This window comes from Capra hircus, chromosome 18 (assembly GCF_001704415.2).
Source record: "Capra hircus breed San Clemente chromosome 18, ASM170441v1, whole genome shotgun sequence".
NCBI lineage: Eukaryota > Metazoa > Chordata > Mammalia > Artiodactyla > Bovidae > Capra > Capra hircus.
The window spans coordinates 35,467,489-35,492,365 of record NC_030825.1 but is presented as its reverse complement, the minus strand read 5'-3'; the positions used below and the strand labels follow the sequence as shown (position 1 = coordinate 35,492,365).

General features: G+C 49.2%; 1 protein-coding gene across 5 annotated transcripts in view; it reads right to left on the bottom strand.

Moving 5' to 3' along the window:
* Window positions 1-21,954, bottom strand: part of BEAN1 (brain expressed, associated with NEDD4, 1) — a 39,172-nt gene extending 17,218 nt beyond the window's left edge. The window contains exons 1-4 of one of the 5 annotated variants that reach the window (XR_001919462.1): window positions 21,721-21,954; window positions 20,876-20,939; window positions 20,642-20,758; window positions 16,837-17,896 (exon numbers count right to left, since the gene is read on the bottom strand). Coding sequence is in view for 1 of the 5 variants with exons in the window: in XM_018062083.1 (XP_017917572.1) it covers window positions 13,041-13,065 (25 nt within the window). In the remaining 4 variants the exon portion in view is untranslated. Of the gene's footprint in view, window positions 1-13,040; window positions 13,148-16,836; window positions 17,897-20,641; window positions 20,759-20,875; window positions 20,940-21,720 lie in introns of those variants that run through there. The other 4 variants (XR_001919463.1, XR_001919465.1, XR_001919464.1 and 1 more) reach the window with 4 other exon arrangements.

The window sequence follows — 24,877 nt, the reverse complement described above, 5'->3', positions numbered from 1 at the left end:
TAATTTGTAACCTGCCCTGGGACACTGGTGAATGCTTCTCAGGGAGGAACCTGTCTGTACAGGTGCCTGGAACCACATAATAGATCCCAAGACATAGAAAGCTCCTCCTTCACATTCTTATGGGATCCTCCATTTTTGCACAATTAGCTCTTTCACTCTAATAGTTCTTTGTGGCATACTCAAGAGAGTAGCCACACTGCCACTTACAGGAGTTCAGTGTCAAACAGTAGTAACTGAGTATAATGCATCTTGTGATGATAGAGGAAAACTCATTTGGAAACCTTGGTCTCATGTTCAATGAGGGGACCTAAAACAAAACAGCCTTTCTTCAAGTCAGTGAGAAGTAAAAAGCCCCACAGGATTCCTTTTCAGTTCGAAAAATGCAAGTCTTCGCAGCAGCTGACAGGAAATGTGCGGTTATTTACCCGGGCTGTCTTTTGATGGTGACTCATGTCGCCAGAGCCTGTGCTACCTCTGATTACCTATGTTTCAGTATTAGTGTCACTTTAGTACTTTCAATCCTGTAAAGATTTTTGCAGCGGAAGTATAACTCTTGATTACCTACTAAACTTGGAAACAGTTTAGTTTCTTACCTACTAAACATGATCTTCATTCAGTTTTTATGATATGTTTTTGCATTCTCCTCTCCTCTAAATCAAAGCCAGTGTTGAACAAAGGGATGATGGTGGGCATGTCTTTCTCCTCTTGTGTGTGCTCCATGGGCGCGCCCTCCCTGTGGCTCTTGTAATAAGACTATGGTATATAGCTGGGCCTTTCATTCTTGAACAATTAAACATAAATGCCACTGCAGGAGAAGTGCTGGCTGTGCTAGGATTGGGCAGAAATTGATTTTGAAATGGTAGGTAAACATTTGTTAAATCAGACACTGAATTTCAGCCACTGTGGTGGTTGGACTATTTAGTTCAGTGTTTTTAATGCTCAGTATAATTCCTATTTTACAAGAATTTAAGGAAGACGCCATAGGTTTCTGAATATACGGACTCAGAAATTCCATACTGGCTGGGAATTTGATAGTCGTGTTGTCCTAGATAATTGGATTTTACGCTTGGTAGATATGGCAGTGTGCTAGCATCGCTCAGGTGTAATTGATCATTGTGCTTTCTGGCAAGGAAAATGTGAGAGCCGTGCCCCAGCGTGACTGTTCTTATTGTTTAGAGAGTGTTGGTGACTTGCTGTGCAAGTATATAGCCGCGTGTACTGTAATTGTCCTTAAACTGTTGGGCTCACCGTCATTATTTTAGTGTTAGAGGTACTTTTGTATCTTGGAAGAAATAAGGAAAAAATTTAAAAGTTTAAGTTATTTCACAAGCAGTCTCTTTAAATTTCATTTAACCTAACACCTAAAATTTCAATAATAGACAAAAACTCATTATTACTATCTGCCATCCAACTTAAAAGGTGCCCACCTTGGCTTTCACATTTATAAAGATGTATTCTTTGAAGTGCATCAGCAGGATCCTCTGCTCCTAAGAAGTCCAAGAGGGTATCCCCTAACTGTATGCTCTATATCATTTTATTTTCTATAAATTTTAAAGTTATATATGAATAAAGCAAACAGTTATATGTAAGACTTGATATATACTCTCTATATAAAAATTTGAGAATATCTTTGAATGCAAAGACATGGTTATAAGAGTCAAAAAGTCTTCCAGGGTCGTCCCTGGCAGTCCAGTGGACTTTGCCTTCCAATGCTGGGGGTGCGGGTTTGATCCCTGTTTGGGCAGCTAAGATCCCACGTGCTTCTCAGCCAAAAACACTAAACATAAAACAGAAGTAATATAGGAACAGATTTAAAAAAATCTTAAAAAAGCAGTCCACAAAGAGGAAGAAGATTTTTGCAATAATATATCCAACACAGGTCTGGTATTCAGAATATATAAAGACCACCTAAAAATTAATACTAAAAAGACCCAATTAAAAAAAAGTGGGCAAAAGGCTTAAATAATCACTTCACAAAAGAGGATATCCAGGGTGCTAGTACACTGTACTTAATAACTAGAGAAATTCAAAGGAAAACCACAAGGTGATATTTCTACTATTTTCCAGAATGGCTGAAGTGAAAAAATTCAGAGCAAGCACTGGTGAAGATGGAGGGCAACTAGAACTCATATATTGATGACAGGAGAGTGGACTGGTACTGCCCTTCTGGAAAAGTGTTTAGCCTTATCTATTAAAGCCAAACCTATGGATGTCCCATAATGCAGAAATTCCATTCCTGGGCAGAATGAATCCTCCAACAGAAATGCATCAATATGTTCACATACTAGAACAGTGCTGTCCAATATGGTAGTCACTAACCACATGTAGCTGCTTAAATTAATGAAAATTAAATTAAAAATTCAATTCCTCAAAATTGGAGATGATTCAAAGAAACTGAAAGATGTCCCATGCTCCTAGATTAGAATAAATAATATTATTAAAATGCCGTAGTATCCAAAGCAATCTGCAGATTTAGTGTATTCCATACCAAAATAGCCATGATACTTTTTTTAGAACTAGAACAAATAATCCTAATATTTATATGGAACCACAAAAGACCCTAAATTGCCAAAACAGTCCTGAGGAAAAAGAACAAAGCTGGCAGTACACACAGATAAGACAGATAACTGAAAAGGACCTTCTGTATAGCACAGGGAACTCTACTGAGCGTTCTGGGATAATCCAGATGAGAAAAGAATCTGAAAAAGAATGAATGTGTATGTATAATTGAATCACTTTACTGTACACCTGAAACTAACAGAACATTGTAAATCAACTATACTCCAATAAATAAAAAAAGAACAAAGCTGTAAGTATAACTCTGCCAAATTCAGACTATCCTACAAAGTTACAGTAAGCAAAGTAGTATGGTATTGGGACACAAACAGATACATAGATCCATGAAACAGAATAGAGAACCTGGAAATAAACCCCCACACCTATGGTCAGTTAATCCACGACAAAGGAGGCAAGAATATACAAAGGAGAAGAGACAGTCTCTTCAACAAGTGGTGCTGGGAGAACTGGACAGTTTCTTGTAAAACAATGAGATTAGAACATTCCTTCACACTATATACAAAAATAAACTTTAAAAGAGTTTAAAGATCTAAAGGTAAGACCCGAAACCATAAAACTCCTGGAAGAGAATATAGGCAGAACACTTTTTGACATAAATTGTAGCAATATTTCCTTGGCTTAGTCTCCTAAAACAAAATAAATAAAAGCAAAAATAAACAAATGGGACCTAATTAAACTTAAAAGCTTTTATACAGCAAAAGGAACCATCAACAAAACGAAAAAACAGCCTACAGAATGGGAGAAAACATTTGCAAATGATGAGCCCCCAAAAGAGATTAATGTTCAAAATATATAAACAGCTCATACTGTTCAATTAAAAAAACAATAGAAAAATGGTCAGAAGACTTGAATAGACATTGATCCAAAGAAGACATACAGATGGCTAACAGGCACATGAAGAGATGCTCCACATTGCTAATTATTAGAGAAATGCAAATCAAAACCACAATGAGGTATCACTTCACACTTGTCAGAATGGCTGTCATCAAAAGGAAACTCAAATAACTAATGTTGGAGAGGATTTGGAGAAAAGGGAACTCTAGTTCAGTGCTGGTGGGCATGTCAATTGGTGCAGGCACTGTGGAAAACAGTATGGAGAGTCCTTAAGAAACTACGAATGAAACTACCATATGATTCCACTTCTAGGTATTTATCTGACGAAAATGAAAACACTAATTATAAGAGATACGTGCACCACAAAGACCCCATGGACTATACACTCCATGGATTTCTCTAGGCCAGAATAGCCTTTCCCTTCTCCAGGGGATCTTCCCAACCCAGGTATTGAACCCAGGTCTCCCACATTGCAGGCAAATTCTTTACCAGCTGAGCCACAAGGGAAGCCCAAGAATACTGGGGTGGGTAGCCTATCCTTTCTCCAGTGGATCTTCCCAACTCAGGGGTCTCGAACTGGGGTCTTCTGCATTGCAAGCAGCTTCTTTACCAAGTGAGCTATCAGGGAAGCTCCCCAGTGTTCATAGCAGCACTATTCACTATTACCAAGATTTGGAAGCAACGCAAGTGTCCATCAACAGACAATTGGATTAAAGAGGGTATGGAATGGAATACTGTTCTGCTATTAAAAGGAATGAAATAATGCCACTTGTAGCAACATGGGTGGGACCTAGAGAATATTATTCTTAGTGAAATAAGACAAGGAAGGCAAATACTATATGAAGTCACTTATATGTAGAATCTTAAAAATGATACAAATGAACGTATATACAAAATAGAAATAGACTCACAGATATAGAGAACAAACTTGTGGTTACCAAAGGGGAGGAGGAAGGAACTAATTAGGGATGTGGGATTAATAGATACAAACTACCATACACAAGATAGATCAGCAACAAGGATATACTGTATAACACAGGCAATTGTATCCATTATCTTGTAATAACCTATAATGGAGTGTAAACCGCAAAAATGCTGAATCAGTACGCTGTACACCTGAAACTACCTGTATTGTAAATCAGCTGTACTTCAGTTAAAAAATTTAGTCTTCAGTTGCACTAGTCACATTTCAAGGGCTCAGTGGCTGCAAGTGGCTAGTGGTTATCATACTGGGCAGTGAAGATATAGAACATTTTCATTATTGCAGAAAGCTCTGTTGGGCAGCATTCTACTAGAACGTTCACTATTCATCGCCTCAACCTGAAGAGTACTCAGATGTCCACTAAAGTAGAATGGATAAGTTATTTGTGGTGTATTGACACAACGGAGTAGTATACATTCCATTGTGTCAATATACACAATGTGATGAGAATAAGTGATCGACATTTATACACAATAGTGTCATTGAATCTCATGACAGAATATTGAGCAAAAAAAGCCAGACCAAAAGAGAGTATCCTGTATGATTCCAAACATATAAAGGTCAAAACCTAGAAAATTTATAGTGACAGGTGTCAAGACAGTGGTTGAGCTGGGCATGGCGCAGGGGCTGGGAGAGCACATGGCTGGAGCTGTGGGCTGCAGCTCATGATGTATTTCTCGATCTGAGTGTGCTGCATTTGTGAAGAGTCAGCTGCACACTAATGATCTGTGCATATTTCTGTATGTGTGTTTTATACAGTGGTGTGCTGGCAAACTAGCTTTGCAGGAAAAAAAAAAAAGAAAAAAATTCCTGATTTGTAGTGTTGTTTGCCAATTCTACAGTGTAGAACTCCCATCATGATGGATTTCAGGCTGGCTACCAATGATTAAATGGGTCATTAATCTCCTGAATATTTAGCTACTCACTCTTGTGAGCTGGTATTTCTCTACTACACAAACAAACAAAACTAACCCTAGAGAATCCCCATAAAAGGGACTCCTCAGTTCAGTTCAGTTCTTACTTCAGTTATTTAGAGGTCCGCCTGAAGACTTGAGGCCCAGAGAACAAGGACTGAGCAGGCCAAAGGGGAAGGTTTTGTAGGCCTGACTGTCCATTGCCTCCATTTTAGACTGAGGGGGGACCAGGTTCTAACAACCTTTGTGCTTTTAAAGACTAGCTTGGTAAGCCAGTCCTGGTATTACCATTCCCTGATGGACAGGGAGGCCTGGTGTGCTGCAGTTCATGGGGTTGCAAAGAGTTGGACACGACTGAGCGACTGAACTGAACTGAACTGTGATTGGCTTAGGGGTGGACATGCAACTAAATTTTGGCCAGTAAGACATGAGGGTGGTCTTCTGGGAACTTCCTGCTGGGGAACTTCTGGGAAAAGTTGTGTCACTGCCTGGGTTGGTGTTGGCCATCTTACAATGCAGCAGTCTTACAATGGAGCCATCTTACAATGGCCATTTTACAGTGGAGCAAGAAGATGGGAAGAACCTGGGTCCTGAGTGATGTTCATTTCTGACCACTGAAACTAAAGCCCTACAGCTGCTCCATCTCAGGATTTCCCTCCCCATGTAGAAATAAGGTCTTAATTTTTTTTTTTTTTTTAAAGACATGGCTTGGATCATAGTTACGCTGTTTGTCTTCCCTGGGAACAGAGGAGAGCAGGCTCCTCGTGGAAAGAGCGCTTCATGTGGAGTCATGCTGGGAGCATCAGCGTTTCAGCTGCAAACATGCTAGGCGACCTGGTCCAGTCCCCAGTATGCATCTCAGTCTCTGCATCTCTGGTGAGAGGCAGTTGGGGTAGAGTCCCTGGGTAAGTCCCATACGGTCAGCAGAGGATCTCTTACATCCAGTCTAGAAGGTCGGGAGAACCCATTTTCTTGCATTGCCTTGTTATGTGCCTGTGATGGGGTCTGATGAAAGGCTGGCACCTGGCTAGCCCCTGATGAGAGCCTGTCAGATGAAGTACGGCCCAGTATGCCATGCTGCATCTGCATGCCCGGCTGGGAACAGAGAGGGAAGATGTGATCTCCCCTTGGAACAGTCTTGGGAGGACCCTGCAGGAAGATCTCCTCTCACTGTGGATAGAGGAGCCAGAGGAGAAGAATAGAACACAGCCTTCCTGACTGACTGTGTGCTCACTACGCTCTCAGTCACCCTGGAAAGCGGGTCTCATGATCCCATTTCATAGCTGAATAGCAGAGGCTTGGATGATTTAAATACATTTGCTTCAATGGTTTTTGAACCTGTGTTATTCAGCTCTTCCTGTTTTTACTGTAATCGGCTATATCTCTAGCCCTAGCCCCATTCCTAGGGGAGACAAGTATTATCCGGGGGCTGAAGGGCCTGGTGGATGGGCAGAGGAAAGCTCTGGAATGACTCTTTTTTCAAACAAGGCCCGGAGGTCACCTACAGATATGAGTCCAGGTGGGAAGAGGGAGCAGCCCTTAGCAGCTGATACCAGAGCTAATAGAGGACATGGTACTTCAAATGCAGAGAGAAGCAGATAGAAGGAACTCTAGGAGGTGAAAATGTATCAGGCTCTCAGAGGGACTAGTGTGGCCAGTGCCCTGAGCTTGGGCCTGGAAGTTTCTGCTTTTAGATGCTGCCACCTCCTCTAGTGGTCCCTGGGCCCACAGGGCATGTGGCTTCGCTCCTGGGGCTTCTCTCTCCTGACTGGGAAGCACGCGGTCCTGCACACTTCTGTGGTGATGTCACAGAGGACGACCAGCCTTTCCTAATCACCCTAGGCACGGTTCCAGGTACAGGAGGATAGCTAATGTAGTATAGTCCTTGGCAGAGAAATGGCAGTGTCCTTACTCATTCCTGTTTGGAGGTAATCCTCCCCAGTGTACTTGGCTTTGGGGCGCCTTGGGTGACAACTCCAGGGATCATGCTTGCTTGGCAAGATTTCTAGATACAGAAACTAACTGAAGGCTCAGTCTCTAGATCTTTCCCTTTCCCACACTCCCAGGGTTGTGGCAGAATAGGCTGGAGTGGGGCAAGAGGGTGGCAGAGAGGTCAGTTAGGAGGCCAGAACAGTGGTGCAGGTAATGACAGTGGTGTCCTTGGTCCTGGGGCTTAGTGGTGGAGATGGCAAGATGGAGTCAGATTTCAAAGTGAAACTGTTAGGATTTTCAGATTAATTGGTTTGGGGTAGATGAGAAAGGAGAGCAGTAGAGACTCAGAAAGTTTGGGGCTTGAGTACACGGAAGAACTGAACTGCCATTTACTGAGATGGGGAAGATGATGGGTAGCTTAGGTGGGGCACTAGAAGTCAAGATTTAAGGTTTTGACTTGTTCCATCTGAGATGCTGTGTAGACACCTGAGTGGACATCTGAGTGAAGATATGGGGTGGACAGTTGAATGTATGAGTCTGGAGTTCAGGGAGAGTCTGGAGCTGGAGACATAAATTTGGGGACTGACAGTGTATGGAAACGTCTCAGTACCATGAGGTGGATGAGGTCACCCTGAGAACCCACTGCGAGGGGAGGGGGAGACACAAAAACTCTGCCAGCTGGGAGTGCTTGGCAAAAGCTGGGGTACTGCTGCTGTTACCAGTACTACATTAAAAAAAGAGCTCAAGCTGAGGCTGATGCCCTCTTGTCAAGTGAAGTGAAGTCGCTCAGTCGTGTCTGACTCTTTGTGACCCTGTGGACGGTAGCCTACCAGGCTCCTCCCTCCATGGGATCCTCCAGGCAAGAGAATCGGCACTGGAGTGGGTTGCCGTTTCCTTCTCCAGGGGGTCTTCCCAACCCAGGGACTGAACCTGGGTCTCCCTCATTCTAGACAGATGCTTTAACCTCTGAACCACCAGGGAAGCCCACTCTAATATTAATATAAAATGATTGTGCACTTAAAACTGAGATTAGCTGTCAGATGCTGAGCAATTGCTACAGTCAGACTCTGGGATCAACCAGAGAACTGAGGAGGGGTAGCCAGGATGTTCATGGGGCCACAGAGTGGACTCTCCATTCAAGGGCTGGGGGTTCAGGAGCTGGCTCTCAAGTTCTTCATTCTGTTGACAGTGAAGTCTCTTTAGAGGTAATACAGTAAGCAGAGCAGAAAACAATAGTATCTGGTCCACACCCCAGGTTCATCTCCAGAGTCCCAATCTCTCTCCATTTTCACCAATCTGTTGCCAAAGACTTGGGTCATGTTAAGCATTGTAGAGAGAGGGTGGTCAAAAGGCTATGACTGTCAAGTTCTCAAGCATCTTCTCAGTGTCTGGCACCAACCTAGATTCTCCTTGTGGCATGTCAAATCTGGGCATCAAACCAAAAGGCTATTATGACTGCTTACATTTTATAGATGAGCAGATTGAGGTTTCTAGATGTGAAGAAGCTTGCTCTAGATCTCACAGCTGACGAGTGTCAATGCTATGTTGTCCTTGAACCCCAGCCTTGTTGACCACATCACACCACTCTGAGGGAGGCCCAAGCCCAGAGGCTTTTCCAGGCTATGAGTCCTTCCGGCCTGCTGGCAGCCTGTGCACTTAGCAGAGACAAGCCCCATCCAGTTCCTCTGTGGACCAGTGGTTGCTGCCCTCTACTCTTAGCCCTGCTTCGCTGCATCCTCAGTCTCCCCTGGAGCCCCAAAGCCCCTCCTCCCCCAGGTCTGTCCCTTGAGGCCACCCCCACTTCACAGCAGAGGAAGCTCTGTGGAGCTGCCATGTGCTCGTGGTGAAGAAGTAGTTACGAAGCATCTGTTCTTGAAGCCTGGATCCTGGGGGAATCCTGGGCTGCCCTGCCCAGCTGGGGCCAGATGGAGGAGGCTCCCACGCGTCCAGCCTCTCTGAGGAGCCGGGCTGGTCCTTCTTGCTCAGTGCTTAAGGCTGGAAATGGCTCACAGGTCTGCACTTGCAGGGAGGAGACCAGATTTCCCTCCTGCAGCCTTGTAGCCAAATCCCTCAGGGCTTCCCCTCTCCTGTTCTTGCCTCCTCTCCCTGCCTTAGTTTTTTCATCTGCCTAACTGAGAGGGAGGGACATGGAGGTTTACTGGGGCTGTCTCTGTGAGAGGCTGAGATGAGCTAAGGTCCTTGCCATGTAACAGGGGTTGGGGGAGCCCAGGAAGTGGGCAGGGCCTGGGAGAAGTCGGCCCAGCGTGGTCTGATCCATGGCTGCCCAGCTCCTGAGAGGCCAGTGGATGGTCCCACTTCACCCGGTGTCCAGAGCTGTGGATGCCAGCCAGACCTGTGCCCACTGCCCTGCCCCAGGTTCACATTCCCTGTTGACTCACCCTGACTTCCCTGAACTCTTAACTCCTAGCAGCCAGGTCTTGCTAGGGAAACTTTGGTGTTTGTTTTTCCTTCTGGGGACTTTCCTCTTTGCCCCTCTCAATTGGCAGGATGTAGGGGTGTGGAAACCCAAACAGGAACAAGCTATGGTTCCTGTCCTAAGTTTTCCAGATTTTAATGGGCTTTGGCATCTTCACATGTACCAAGCAAGATAACTTTGTGAGCCAAGACAGTTCAAGTGATTCCCTGTTAGGTGTCTAAATTCACAGAGCAGGAGAGGAGGTGCTAAAAAAGGGTGTGTGTCTGTGGCCGGATGATGAAGCCTGAGACGTCCGGCTTTGCCCCTCAGAGTTCCCCGGCCAGGTGAATCAGGGCATCGGGGGCTCTTGCGGTTCTGCATCCCTCCTAGAAAACCACCTGAGGGCCTCTGGTCTGTGAGCCCAGGAGGCCAACCGCGAGGAGTCCGCTTCACTCTGTTTGTTCACTTGTCTGGTTGTCTGGTTCCATGAATATCTACTGAGGCAGTGATTTCCAGGATGGGGTCTGAGGAGGGGTTGGACTGCGGGGGAAGTCAGGAGAGAGATCTGTTGACCTACTTTGGAGACCCTAGGGTCTCCCTGGGCATCTGGTAGTGATGCAGGTGTTGGAGGGAAACTGAGGGTCACTTGTAGATTTCTGGCCTGTGGGACTGGATGGTGGTGATGGTGGTACCCTAAACCAAGACAGCAAAATCGAGCAAGCTGGCATGGAGGAGAGGGCAAGGAGTTCAGTACTTGAGCAGTGGGCTGTACTTGAGCAGTGGAGGTGGGGCTGCCCAGGGAGCCAGGCAGTGGAAGGCAGAAGGAATCAGCTCAGGCAGAAACAGGGGTGGAAGAGAGTCATGGGAACTGCTGGCCTATAGGTTGCAGTTGAAAGAAGGGTGAGGATGAAATGGTCTGGGGTGTACAGGGCAAGAAGGCCAGTGGGGTTGGAGTCCTGGGGGACCCGGCATACCCGGGCGGGTGTGGGAAGAACGCACCCTCCTCTTGCACTAAAGGAGACCATGAATGGATGATCAGAGCCCAGAGAGCCAGAAGGGCTGGAGGAAAACCCCAGGGTTCAGAGTCCAGAACCCGGTGGAGGAGCCACCAGCAGGGTTGATGTGACCAACAGGGTCAGATGCAGCTGAGAACTGAAAACTCTGGGATGGACTTGGTGACACAGCCACTGATGTCATATCGGGGTGAGGGTGCAGGAGCCAGGTTGAAGCAGACTAGGGGTGCTGAAAGGGAGGATGGTGAGCACTTCTTAGCTAATAAAAAAGGTAAAGAGTCTGACTGGACACTGTGAGGAGTAGAGAAGAATCCTGCAGAGAAGAGACGAGATGATAGAGGAAGAAGTGGGCCTGGATACCCTCATGGGACCTGGCCTACCATTGCCTGGGACGTCTTTCTTTAAGCGAAATCTGAACAGACCCCCAACCCAGAGATGTAAACAGAGCTGCTCTGGCTGAAGCAGAGGGTGGTGGGGCATTGGGGTTCTGCCCAGCTGGTCTCCCCTCACCCTCCAAGGAGCCTCACAGCTGCTCTGAGCTCCTGGAATGCACTGGCCTCAGATAACCGCTTCATTTCAGAGATGAGGATGGGCTGGCCAGAGCCACGGAGAGAGTCTGGTGGCAGAGTCAGGAACTTCGGCTTCTCCACCTCCAGGGCCTCATCCACAGTGGGCTGCATTTATTCATTCAGCAAACATTTATTGAGTGCCTACTGCATGCCAGGCGCTGAGCCTGTGTGGGGAGAGGGGGATTCAGAGAAGCTCAGTAACTGCTCCTGACCAGCCCAGGATACCTGTGACCACACCCTGGAGTCCTCAGGAGCTGCTCGCACAGAGCCTGTCCTGGGGTGATGGCCCCTGTTAGTGCAGACGGCAGGGCTCCAAAGGGCCTGGCTCAACCCTGGAAGGTTCTGGAAAATCCTCCACACTCAGCAACCCCAGCCTTCTGCACTGCCAGCTCCTCCTGGGGGTGACAACACAACCACCCTGACCCTCTGTGGGGCAGCTGTCCCTGGGCTGACCTGCTCCCATGGTAGCCTTCTCCCCAGGCCTGAGGCTTTGACAGCTGATCAGTCCACAACAGCAGACATGGTGGTAACAGTAGCAGTAATTTACTGAGCTTGTCCTAAGTATCAGAAAGCTCATTGTTCTTGACCTGTGCCCTCCTCGGTACCCATGGCAGCCAGCAGCCAGGCTGTGCTCCCCTACCTCCTGAAAACCAATCCCTGCACAATGAACCACTGCCACCTTACTCCCCCGGCATGCCTGGTGATGGTCGCTCCCGGACAGGATAGGCCAGCTCTCCTTACCTCCGCTACAGCAGCCCCTTGATGCTCGCAGAGTTGACAGTTGGCGATTTGACTCTCTGCAGGAGAGGTTCCCCAACCCCAGGATGTAGAACATTAAGCAGTGGTACAGATTTGAGCAGACACTGGTGAGCAGGGTGAGGGGAGTTGACAGGTAGACAGGGAGCCTCAGCTGGGGGCCCCGATCTCACACAGACTCACAGTCCCAACCTCACCAGGGAGAAGGGATGGGGAGGTTATGCACGTCTTTCCAAAATGCAGCAAATGATGGTGGCTTGGAGGGGGCTCAGGGGACATCATGGGAGGAAGCAGGTGGCTGCCAGGGAGAGAGGCAACTCTGGGGTCAGGGTGACAGCATGAGTCGTGAAGGCAGGGTTGACGATGAGTAGGGGAATAAGCCACAGGGGCTGCAGCCTTGAGCCCCAGGGAATACCTGATTGAGTTCATTGTCTAGATGCGTGGGCAATCAGGGAGCCATGAGAAGAATGTTACGGGCAAAATCATCTAGTGGCTTCATTAGATGAAAAAATGAATTATTAATAGCAAACAAGGGACTGCCTGGTGAGGCTGCTCTAGGAAGGGTTTCCTCAGACACTGAACCCCAAGGAGTGTGTTCTATGAAGCACCCATCTCAGGAGACATTCCTTGTTGTCAGCTAAGTTTGGGTAGAGCCCTGGGCTTTCTCTTTCCTATGGAGCCTCACTACACAGCACCACCTTAACGGCTCTGAAGAGTCCAGCAAAACTGACTTGACTTGTGTCACTCCTCATTTCCCACACTCATTTGACTATGGAATTAAAAAAAAAAAAAGTAACCTCATTAATATCCCTTGGAAGAACCCTGACCCACAGTCTGGGAAGTACTGATATGGAGGGGTTGGCAAGGTGAGACATCTCCTGCAGATGGTCAGGGGTCTTCTGTGTTGCCCTCCCCCATCCGTCATATCACATCGAACCCCAGTCAGACCCCTGGAACTCTTTGGCCAAACACCCTAAAAACATTCTCTGCATCCTGACTCTGCCATGCTGGCCCTGGTCCATGGGAGGAGGTGGGGAGGAGACTTACAGGGGCAGGGGCGTTTGAAGGACATGTAATCCTTGGAGCAGAACAGTGGAGCCAGCCTGCCCACTTGTAGAGCTCTGACTTCTCGCAGGGAAGGACCCTCCGCTCACCTGCAGAGACACAAACAGGCAGGTGATGGGGGCGCCCGCATGGCACCTGCTGACCCTGCTGGCTGGGGGCTTGTGTACCTGGGGCTGTCAACCTCTGGGGAGAGGACTGTGACTTTGACGGCATGTGCCTAGTCCGTGGGGAGGGAGTGCTGGGGGCCTCTGGGCTGTGGAATATGAGGGTTCCAGGGCAGAGGTAGCACAAATGTGTGCTGGCATCTCAGTGGTCAGTGGAAGGGGGCGAATATCTCTCCTGGGTTGACCTCTGAGAATCCTGTAACTGTTAGGGCTGAAAAGACCCTTACAGATCAGCTCAATGTCCTCATTTCACAGCAGGGGAAACTGAGACCTGGAGAAAGCGAGAAGCTAGTTCAGGGTTCCAGAGCTGGCTCTGGAAGGGTATTCATAGATGCCTAGCTCAAACATTATTATTATCATCATTATCATCACAACAGTTTTAAGAGAAAGATGCTTTTTTCATTCTCATTTTATAAATAAGGCAGTTGAGGCTCAGAGAGGTTATGAAGCTTTCCAGGGTCACACAACTTCTAATTACAGGCTGGGACTGGAACCCAGGTTTGTGTGACTCCAAAGCCCACACTGTCAGCCAGTACACTTCCTTAGAAGGTACCTACTAGATTAAGTTACCAATTCAGAAATAAAGAGCTAGAGAATACAATTGTCTCTTTACCAACACCCCCCCTCCCCACACACACACCCCTATGTGAATATCAAGGTGTCAAGATGTCTGTGCAGTAAAGGACTGCCACGTCACTCTAGTACCTGTTTGCGATGGAGGAAACATTTTCAGAAAGTAATTCATCCTCTCATGCTGCTGGAGATCAGAGCTGATTCAGGCTCTCCTGGTAGGTCCCCAAGTGATAGGAGGCCATGGGAATATTAGGGAGTTAGGGTTCTTATTTCCTAGGGAGTGTGGTCACTCTACTTGGGAGAAACCAAACCGTGCCTTTGGATGGATGTGGAGCCCAGCAGGCATTTGAAGGGGAAGCTGCCAGTCGCAAGCCAGTGGGCAGAGCGCCTGGCCTCTCTACATCCCAGGGGGAGCAGGCTTCCTTGATCCTGGGGATGATATCATTGTGGACAGAGCTTTTCCGTAAGAGGCAGTTCCAAGGTTCCCACTTTTGTCTTCTCCAGGGATCCTTTTTATTATATATATGTATATATCCTCTAAATGGGTTCTATGTTTTGATGGAGCCAATTGGCTAAACTACACTAAGAATTCATTTTTTTTACTTCGTAAATAAACACCTATCTTTGGAGAGCCCAAGCTCAGAAATCCAGTTCCTGAGTGCTAATATTGACTCTCCCACTTCCTGGCAGTGTAGCTTTGGGCAAAGCACTTCACCTCTCTGAACTTCAGTGTCTTCCTGGGGAAAGCAGAGTAAGAACACTTTACCTGCCATGAGGACTGGGGTTATGTACAGATAGTCCCTGGCATGAGGTATGTGGCTGCAAAATGTTCATTCTGCTGCCTGAGGCAGGTGGAAGGGAGGGGCCATCACTGCTGCTGACCTCGGAATCCCTCTCCAGGTGACTTCTTCCAGCTCAGCCTGTCCTGGTGTGAACCCCATGCTGGCCTGACACCCACTCCCAGTCCCCATAGAAACCAAGTCAAGAGTTCTGATGGGGGAAGTGAAGGTAGATCCCCAGGCCTCTAGAACTGGCATGGCAGGCTGCTTGGGGAACTGTGATTTCACACCAGAAAATTCACAGAGCATCTCAGGGCCTGGGATCTGTGCTTTCTAAAAATACATGTGTGTACGTGTGTCTGTGTTCGTTTCTGCGGGTGTGCAGTGTGGCTGCGTGTGAGTTGGGAGGAGGATACAGTGCTCTGACAGGCCATCTCTTGTGCCACTTCCAGAGAGGCAGAATGGATCAGGGCATCTGCTGAAATGTCTTTGGTAGCTCCCAGTACCCTCAGGAAAATGCCCAAGCTTCTGCCCCAACCTCCACAGGTCCAGCCTCCATTTCCTTTTCTAGTGAGCTGGCATAGAGTAGGCAGTTAGTAAATGCACAGTGAATGTATACATCCTATATGGCTACCCTATATGATGCCACAAAGGGTGCTGGCCACCCCCAATGCTTCAAGGAATCGTCCCCAAGGTCACACTATTAGAGGTCCCTTGTACCCCCTCTTTCCTCTCACTGGGCATTGTGACTCTGAGATTAAGATGGGTTTTCGCAGGGCACGGGGAGGTGGGAGATGAACTCCCAGGGCAGGGGCCACAGAGAATCCCTGCATTACATATGGTTTTCCACGGTCAGTTTGGGTGGGTAGTGGAGATTGTGTAAGTTCCCAGGTGGCTAGGAGATTGGCAAGGGGCTGGCAGGTTTGGCCACCGGTCAAGTAGACATTTCTGTAAATGGAGATAATCTGGGCACTCCAGCTTTCAGGGTGGCTCATGTTCACCAGGCACCTCCATGTGCCAGTTAATATCACCGAAATTAAAGCAACAGGTCTCCTGAAGTAGGTAACATTTTCATATTGCAAATAAGAAAAACTCACAGGCTCATGACATAACCCACCCAAAGTCCCAGAAAAGAGATGGAGAGAGAGAAATGCAGAGAGGGACCTTGTTACCTCGCGGTTACTGCCAGGGACACCCCACACCACAGATCTGACACCCAGGTCACGTCTTCCCTCACGCCCGTCTCACTCAGCGCCCAGCATCTGAGGCGAGGCGCATCCCTCCCTGTGACTCATCTCCGACTGGATCGCGGGCAGACGGGCGGCCGGCAGACTGCAGTTTTCCAGGTTCTGAAGTGGCTGAATGGTGGGCGGTAAGTCCACGTCACTCCCACTTCGCTTCGCGTCCCTGCTCCCAGAATCCCTCCGCTCCGTGGCTCACCGTGACACTCCGATCTCGATCAGTGAGCTTGTGGTTAAGGGGACCGGCTCCGTATCCCGGGCAGAAGCAGCCGGGTAACTGCGCGAGACGGGATGGTTCGCGCATGCGCAGCAGAGGCAGCCATACTGGAGGGTTGCGCTTCACCAGGGTCCGTGGCGAACTGGGCAGGGCCGCACAGTGGCTGGCCTGGGGGATGGGCCACGTCTTTGCGATGCGTGCTCAAACCACGGCATCTCAAAACAAATCCCCATTTTACACAGAAGGGAGCCTCAGAAATGAGGGAGGCTGGTCTTGAAGTGTGAGAACCAGCTGATGGTCCCTCTAATGGAGAAAAAAATCCCATGGCAAGTGCAGATAGATGTCATTACAGGTAATACCTCAGAGATAACAGTGGTTTGGTGGTCCGCGAGATTCCAGACCACCACAGTAAAGCGAGTCATTCAATTTTCTTGGTGTTCTAGTGCATATCAAAATTAGGTTTACATTATCCTGCACTCTATGAAGTCTGCAGTAGCCGTTTGTGTAAAATGCAGTGTACATATCTTACTTAAAAAATACCTTATTGCTCAGCGGCGGTAGCCATCCATTGAGCCTTCAGTGAGTAGGAATCTCACTGTGATGTGTGCTCACTTACTCAGTGATGTCTGTCTGTTTGCAACAGGGATTGTAGCTCGCCAGGCTCCTTTGTCTATGGAATCTTCCAGGCAAGAATACTGGAGTGGGTTGCCATTTCCTCCTCCAGGGCATCTTCCCCACCCAGAGATCGAATCCATGTCCCTTGTGTTTCCTGCGTTGGTCGACAGATTCTTTACCACTGCGCCACCTGGGAAGCCCCTTATTGCAATAGCAACATCAAAAATCACTGATCACAGGTCACTATAGCAAATATAACAATAAGAAAAAAAATTTGAAATGTGAGAATTACCATAATGTGACACAAGAAACATGAAGTGAGCAAATGCAGTTGGAAAAATGGCGCTGATAGACTTGCTTGGTTCAAGACTGTCCCAAACCTTCAGTTGGTAAAAATAAGCAATATCTGTGAAGAGCCATAAAACAAGGTGTGCCTGTAAACATTTGTCGTGTGATCAAATGAAGAAACAGATGAACTCATGAGCGGAGGACAGAAAGAGTGAGAGGATGATAGCAGAGAGGCTGGCAGAGGACACATAGATTTGCAAGCAAGTAACTTGGTACTGATTTTAGAAAAGGAATGCAGGTTGTTTGGTAGCCCCAGCAGCAAAGAGGCCTTCTGCCCCCATGCAGCATCTGGCCACATGTGTGCTATCCTGGGTTGTTCAGGAAATGGCCTGAAGCTTACTGGGTCTCCACGTTGCCTTAGTTTACTTGGAAGCAGCGCTCTGTTAGATCAGCTGCTGTCCCCACTGCCACCAGCACCCAACTTCTAAGAATGGATTTACTAACTACATAAACCAGTCCATTTGCAAACCAGCAAGTAGGTCATGACTGAGGATGTAGAGAAGACTCATTCAAGGCCTAGACAACACCAGTAAGGATATAGAAAACATTACAGCAGAGATCCCAGTGTCCAATAAGAGAGGACAGGCTGAGAAAATTTTGGCATATGCTTATAATGGAATATTATATAGCCATGGAGTCATGTTTTAAAGAAATTTTAATAATATAAAGACTTTCACTTTAATGTCAATGGTGGGGGGATGTCACCAAGTAAGCTGGTTATATAACTCTGCTGACAACATGATCCCTTATTTTCTAAGGAAAAAAATGAGAGAAAATATTCACACACAGAAAAAGATGAAAAGGCAATAGACTGAAGTATCCAGGCATGTGGGTATCCACACTCTGGGCAGTGGTGGGATTGAGGAGGCTTGTTATGTTCTTTTGTTTTTTGACAAATTTTCTGTAACAAAATAAAGAGTAAGTGAATAAATTAATGATAGTTAACTCATTGGAAATTTTAAATGCTAATTTAATTGCTTTTGAGCATGCCATTTGTTGTTGCAAAAATTAAAAAAAAATTAACTTGTCTTTCAACTTAACTGATAAGGAGCTTTATTAACATGTTAGGAAAGTAATCTCCAACTGGTTTTAACCTTCATCACAGTTTCCCTGGCACTTGAGCAGGTCCTATTTGCCAGAATTTTGAGGGAAGTTTCTGCCATGAACCTTAAGGTTTTATTTTCAGGCAAGCTATACACTTGGCAAAAATAATAACAATAACAGACCTTATGTTTGTAAAACACTTTACAATTTGCAAAGCATATGAAGTGCTGGTTGTTGTTTTTGTCTCTGGGGATACAAGAGTAAGCAAAATGGTTAAAAGTCCCTGCCTTTGGGGAGTTTACATTATATGGATGAGGGCAGACAATAAACAGATGAATAAGATATATAAATGTTGGGGGTGATAGGGCTATGGAGAAAAATGGAGAGGAAGGATAGGGAATAAATGGGGAAAGCTGCTCTTTTAAATCAGTTTGATACTGTTTGAATAGAAAAACATGAAGGTGTCTCAAAAAATTGCCCATGGGCAATTAACACAGATGTCCAATGATTGGAGATACCCATGGAGGAAACATTCCAGTAACTAATTACATATCATCTAAAATACAGTGTGCTAATTACCAATTTTACAAACTCATAAAATTATGATGAGTCACAGTGATGTTTGAAGTTTCCTGAAGCTAGCAAAGTTAGTCTTTAACCTTTCTAAGCCTCAGTGTTCTCATCTATAAAATAGGGACAATTATAGTACCTAGATCAGAGGGCTATTGTCAGAATCCAGAGAGAAAATACTTATGCTTGGGAAACAGCATGTGTTCAATGCACGTTCTTAATGCAGACATAGCAAGGCCATTGCAAGGGGTCTATTCGACACTGCTGTGTGATTCCTATATATTTTTCTTCAGTCCTCACAACTATACTGGGAGGTGAGGAGTATTTGTTCCCATTTTCAAGAGGAAATGGAGGCTCTAAAGGGTGAATCTCCTGCCTAGAATCACATGCCATAAACCCAGGTAGTCCAGCTGCAAGAAGCTGTGCTCTCAGACACAGCTCTGAAGCCCCTTGACACAGCTCTTTTGGTTTCCAGGAAGCTTCAGGAGGGTGAAAGCCCTCTCCCTTTAGGAGGCTGAGAGCCAACTGCCACCTTCCCACACCTTGTGCTCTGAGCACTTCCAGGGCACAGGCTTCAGGTAACAGGCGTCTGAATGTGTCTAACTAACGATTCCCCAAGACTGAAGGAGGTGCCTGTATCCCCATCACATTGATGCCTGGCTGTGCTCCAAATACTGTGTGAACTAGGAGACACAAACCTCCTAATGAGTTTCTGATTAACTCCTTTGGGAAGAAGAGGTGAGAGTTATGGAAGATGCAAGGGTGTGACACCCTGGTGGGTGAATGGGGGAGGGAAGTAGGCTGCAGAGGAAGAAGAGGACAGAGGGGGTTTCTGTGTAGAAAGAGCTTCGAGGAGGCAGCCCATTCTGTGTGTCCCACCAGGCAACATGTGGACAGACTGCCCCCCAACCCCCAACATTCCCTTCTGTTGTGGCAGCTGGGGCACAGGTGAGTAGGACTAATACAGGTGTCCACAAGTGGTGGAATTTGTTTTCTTCCCAACACCTGGGACACCTTCAAGCTGCCATGCCACCCCAAGGATTCCAACATCCTCCCCTAGCTCCTGGCCCTCCTGGGTTCTGCTCTGGGTCTGAAGCCTCCACTGCACAGACTGGGCAGATCTCTTCCTGGGGAACCTTCCAGCTCTGAACTTCTAACCGCTCAAAGTCATTCACGGGCCCCACTTCCTCCCCAAGACTCATCATTTCTGGTGCCTCGTGGCTCAGTCGCCTGGATGAACATACAGTCCACATAGCTTCAGGGTTGGGACCCCTTCCAACTTTCTGCTGTCTCCTTGCCCTAGTAGCTGCTCCCTCTGCTGCTCTTCGCTGCCTGTCTGAACTGTCACCACTGGAACATCCAAGCCACCTGACTGACTGATTGCTCCTCAGGGAAAGCAATCTTCCCTAGGCCCAAACCCAGGAGTGGAGGGAGGTGTGAATTCCCTTGTACAGAGTGTGAGAAGGATGTGGGGAGCCCTCTGCCTGGGGAACAGACATCAATCTAGGGCCAAAGAAAGAGTGGGTTAGATAGTCTTTCTCAACGGGGATGGAGATGATAGGTAGGGGGAGGCCAGCGCTGCTGGGAAGCAGAATGCCCAGGGAGGAGGGAACAGAGAGAAAGGGCTGGCCCTAAGGAGAGGGTTCAGCCATTGCAGTATGTGTCAACAAGACCTTAGGGGATTCAAGACTTCCTCAGAGTGGGGTTTAGAAGGGGTGGGGTCCCTCCCACCTCAGAGGACCTTGCTTTGCCTTAGCATCCACTCGTGCTGGACACTTCACAGAATGTCACCTGTAGTCAGCCTGAACTGAGTGCTAGCTGTGTGCCAAGCACCAGGCTAGCCCTGCCCCCGTCCCCAGGCATCACCTCATTTTATTCCCTCCAACCCATCCACCTTTCCCATGTTTCAGATAGGGAAACTGAGGCTCAGAGCTGTTAAGTATCTCGCCTAACGCCGCGCAGCTAGAAAGTCAGCCAAGCCCACCCTCTGGTTCCGAAGCCCTTTAACACGTTGCTCACAACAGAATCCTACCTACGTGTCAGTAGTAGCAACTGAGGCACAAAGAAGTGAAGCCACTTGTTCCAGTGAGCAGTCAGGATGTTTGAGGAGAGTCAGGAGGGGCTTCCTCAAATGCAGGCGCCTGTGGGACTGTGTGAAATCAAGACCAAGGACCAAGCTCCTGGAGCCCCCGCGGCTGACACCTGTCACTCGTGCCCTCCCCCTCCCCTTCCCAGCCTGGGCCTGGCTATCCCCACCCCCACCCACCTCGGCACGGCGCGTGGGATCAGGAGGGCAGCCTGGATCCTCTTCGAGCCAGCCTCAGGACCGCCTGGCCGATGGGGAGAGGGGAAGGGCTGTGCGAGTCAGCCGTGGAGCAGGTGGGCACTAACCAACTTCCGATGGCGCGTGGGGAGGGGCGGCTATACCGCTCGGCGCTGCGCAGCCGGCCAGAGCAGCCGCCTCGGACTCAGCCTCACTTACCGCGCCAGGGAAAGTCTGACCCAGAGCTGGAGAAGGTGCAGTGTGGACACCTCCTCTCCCACCGATGGTACTGAGATAGACCAGCGCGGCAGGCGGGCACTGAAGCGGGGGCATGGCCCAGGTGACCCGCCCGTTGGAGGGTCAAACTTCCCTGCTCGAGGGTCGAGGGTGGCTTCTAGCTTCAAACTCTTCAAGTCTGGGGCCCCTTTCCTCTTCCACCCCAGCGATAAGTGCGTCCTGGTTCCCCCTTCTTGGGTGGGTTGTTTAGGGGTCCGGGAAACCAAGAGCGCGGGGTCGTGGACATGCCCTCTACATAGGGTGGATATTCGTGTGGGACTCCAGTCAGGCAAGAATCGGGGAGTGCTCTCCATCCCGGGGCCCTATGGCATGTTTAGGGGCAGCCACGGTCCGCGCGGGTCCCGGTGGCCCGCCCGGGGGCGCGGGGGTCGGGGCAGGGATCCGCGGGAGAGCGGGGATCCCGTTCGAAGCGCGCTGCGGTTCCGCCCCGGGACAGCGTTGAGCGCCCCCGGGGTGTGTGCGTGCGCTGGGGCCGCCGCAGAGCGCGGGGGAGGGGGCCGGGACCCCCTCCCCGCCCCTCCCAGGGCCGCCCCCAGCCCCACGCCCCTTACTCGGCTTGGCTGCCTCGCTCCACTCCGTGCGCCGCACTGCCGGCTCCAGTTTCGGCTCCAGCTCGGGTTCCCGCTCTGGCTCCGCTCCCGCTCGCGTTCCGGTTCCCGCTCGGATGCCGCTGCGCTCTGGCTCGGGCGTCGCGGGGGGCGCTCCTTTCCGCCACGGCCTGCTCGGCGTGCAGGGGCGGGGCGGGGCGGGGCCCGGCCGAGCCGACCCGGGGCCCGCGATCCCCGGCCGAGGCGGCGGCGGCGGCAGCGGCTTCCCGGTGCCGGCCCGGCCCTGCCCTGCCGCAGCCCCGCCCGGCCCTCCGCCGGCCCCTCGCAGCCGCCCACGCCACGGCCGCCCGCTCCCGCCGCCCGGCGCCGCGACTCCGGGGCCTCAACAGCGCCTGGCCGCCGCCCGGGTCATTCCTGAGCTGGCGGGAAGCGGCGGAGGGGGAGGGCCGAGCCGCGCCCCTCTGCGCACTGCCAGCCCGACACCCACACAGCGGCAGGCGGGGCGCACGGCCAGGAGGCCGAGAGAAGCTGGGAGGCCAGCGCGCCAGCCAGACGTGTGAGGACAGACGGACAGGCGTGTGTAGAGTGTGACATACAGACAGGCGGGAGCAGAGGCGCAGACATACAAACCTGCAGAAGAGAGCAGACAACCAATATGAGCAGAGAACATCAGACAGGCTTCTCAGAGGCCGGCCTGGGCACCGGGCAAGGGGACCCCTGTCATGGCCGCTGGGCGAAGCAGACAAGCCTGGCAGAGCCGCCTGCTCCCAACTGCCCGCCGGTGATTCTTGGGTGTTCTGGAATGTCGGCTAGGCCTGGCTGAAGCGTTTCTCTCATTAGCGACCAGCTTGCCTATTGCCTATTCCCCTCGCCCAACCCTGTGCCCTCTCACTCCGCCGTACCCAAACCTTGGCATAGAGCTTGACCCGGGCCCTGGTGCTTGACTCAGGGAGCGGCTCCTGTCTTTCCTGCTCTGTCCCAACTCTACTTAGGGGCCGTGGACCAGCCGTGTCCGCCAGACCTCCCTTTCTTTATTGCAATAGATCTCCTGATTATTGCACCCCTGCTAGTCTTGGTGCTTCCCAGTTATTTGTGGAATCATTTAATCTCCTCTACTTAGCTGGGAGGGCTTCCCAGGTGGTTCAGTGGGTAAAGAACCTGCCTGCAGTGCAGGAGATGCAGGAGATACGGGTTCGATCCTTGGGTCAGGAAGATCCCCTGGAGGAGGGCATGGCAACCCAGTATTCTTGCCTGTAGAATCCCATGGACACAAAAGCCTGGTGGGCTACAGTCCATGGGGTCGCAAAGTCCTGGACATGACTGCAGTGACAGCACTCATACAGTTAACTGGGAGCCTCAGGAGGGAGACCCTTGGGGCCTGCCCAGAGCATGTACTCTAGATTTGATGAATTAATTGATGAAATACTTTATTGACAGTTCTCCTAACCCCCATTTCCTTGATGGTCATGTTACTAAAAATAAAACATGAGGATAAGGAGCTGCACATGTTGATGATAAAATGTGGGGAAGGAGAGGAGCCAGAGGGATGGGGTGGAGGAGAGGCCAGGCAGCCATTGGCACTGAGTGGAGGGTAGGGGCAGAGCAGGCTCTGGTTGAGAAAACAAACCTCCGTCCACCCCAGCTCTGCCAGTCACTGTATCTTGGGCTTCCCTGGGTGGAGGCAGAGGGACCTGCATGGTCTACAGCCTTGGTGAGTGAGGCTCTTCCCAGCTCTCTTTGCTAGCTGTTTATTCTGGGCTCTGCCTCCTGCACTGTCTACCTTATTGCCCAAGACTGAAGGAGATGAAGGGACCCCAGCTGGAGGATTCCACCTCCATCCAGAACTGTTGGGGAGGTGGGGCACGTGAACTGTGTCGGGGATGGAGCCAGAATATAGGGAAACATCTCCCAGTCCTAAGAAATGGAACCTGAGAGGTCTTTTGTCCAAGCTCACACATTTATTTTATGGATGAACAATTAAAGGACTAGAGAAAGGAGGGGACAGACCAGTTAGGGTTGGTTTTTCTAGGGTTCCCAGGCCAGGGCTCTGCCCCCTGTACCACCCTGCTAAAGGTGACCTTGACCTTCTTCAGCAGACACCTGCCGATCCATGCAGGATGGATATTCTGGTTGTTGAGTGGTTTTACCTTTAATCTGTCCCCTTTGGCGAGACTGTGCTGCTGCTGCTGCTGCTAAGTCGCTTCAGTCGTGTCCGATTCTGTGCGACCCCATAGATGGCAGCCCACCAGGCTCCTCTGTCCCTGGGATTCTCCAGGCAAGAATACTGGAGTGGGTTGCCATTTCCTTTTCCAATGTATGCATGCATGCATGCATGCTAAGTCACTTCAGTTGTTTCCGACTTTGTGCGACCCTATGGACAGCAGCCCACCAGGCTCCTCTGTCCACGGATTCTCTAGGCAAGAATACTGGAGTGGGTTGTCATTTCTTTCTCCCGTTGGCAAGACTGTGTCTATGTGTATTTTGTGGGGTCCTTGTGGAAGGCCCTAGCTGGAAAAGAGTTCACCCCTTTCCACCCAATTTGAACGTTGCTGAACTGACAGATCTGACTTGTTCTTTGCGCTGGAACGCAGAATGGTTTCCACTGGGCATGTGGTGTTGGGGTTTAGATTCAGGCTTATGTTTATCTGCCTATGTATCAATCCACACACATATTAGTCGAAAAAGTGAAAAAAGAACACAAATACTGATCACTATTAATGTTGAGGTTTCTTTTTCTTCCTTTTTAATCTCACAACTCTACAAGTGTCCTTAATGGAGTGAGCTTGCTCACCCTCTTGTCCGACATCACGGTTTCCATGGCTGCCTAGCGCTGTGTCAGATGGCTTTACTGTATTTTATTGGGTTGTCCAAAAGGTTCACTTGGGTTTTCCTATAGGATGTTACGGAAGTACCAATCCAGTATTTAATCAGTTCTCTACTGCTGGTGTTCAGTTTTGAGATTTTCACACTTCCATGCAACACCGCAGTGAAGATCCTTGTGGGTAAGTTTGTGAGAGTCTGTGATTATTCTTGACTTCAGTGGGTATGTCCATATATTCTTGAGGCTTTCTTCCGTATGGGGTCAGAGTCATAGGAGGGACATCTTCTGGACACCAGGGAAGCACACTGATGTTCAGTGTCTGTTACACCAAAGGCGGAG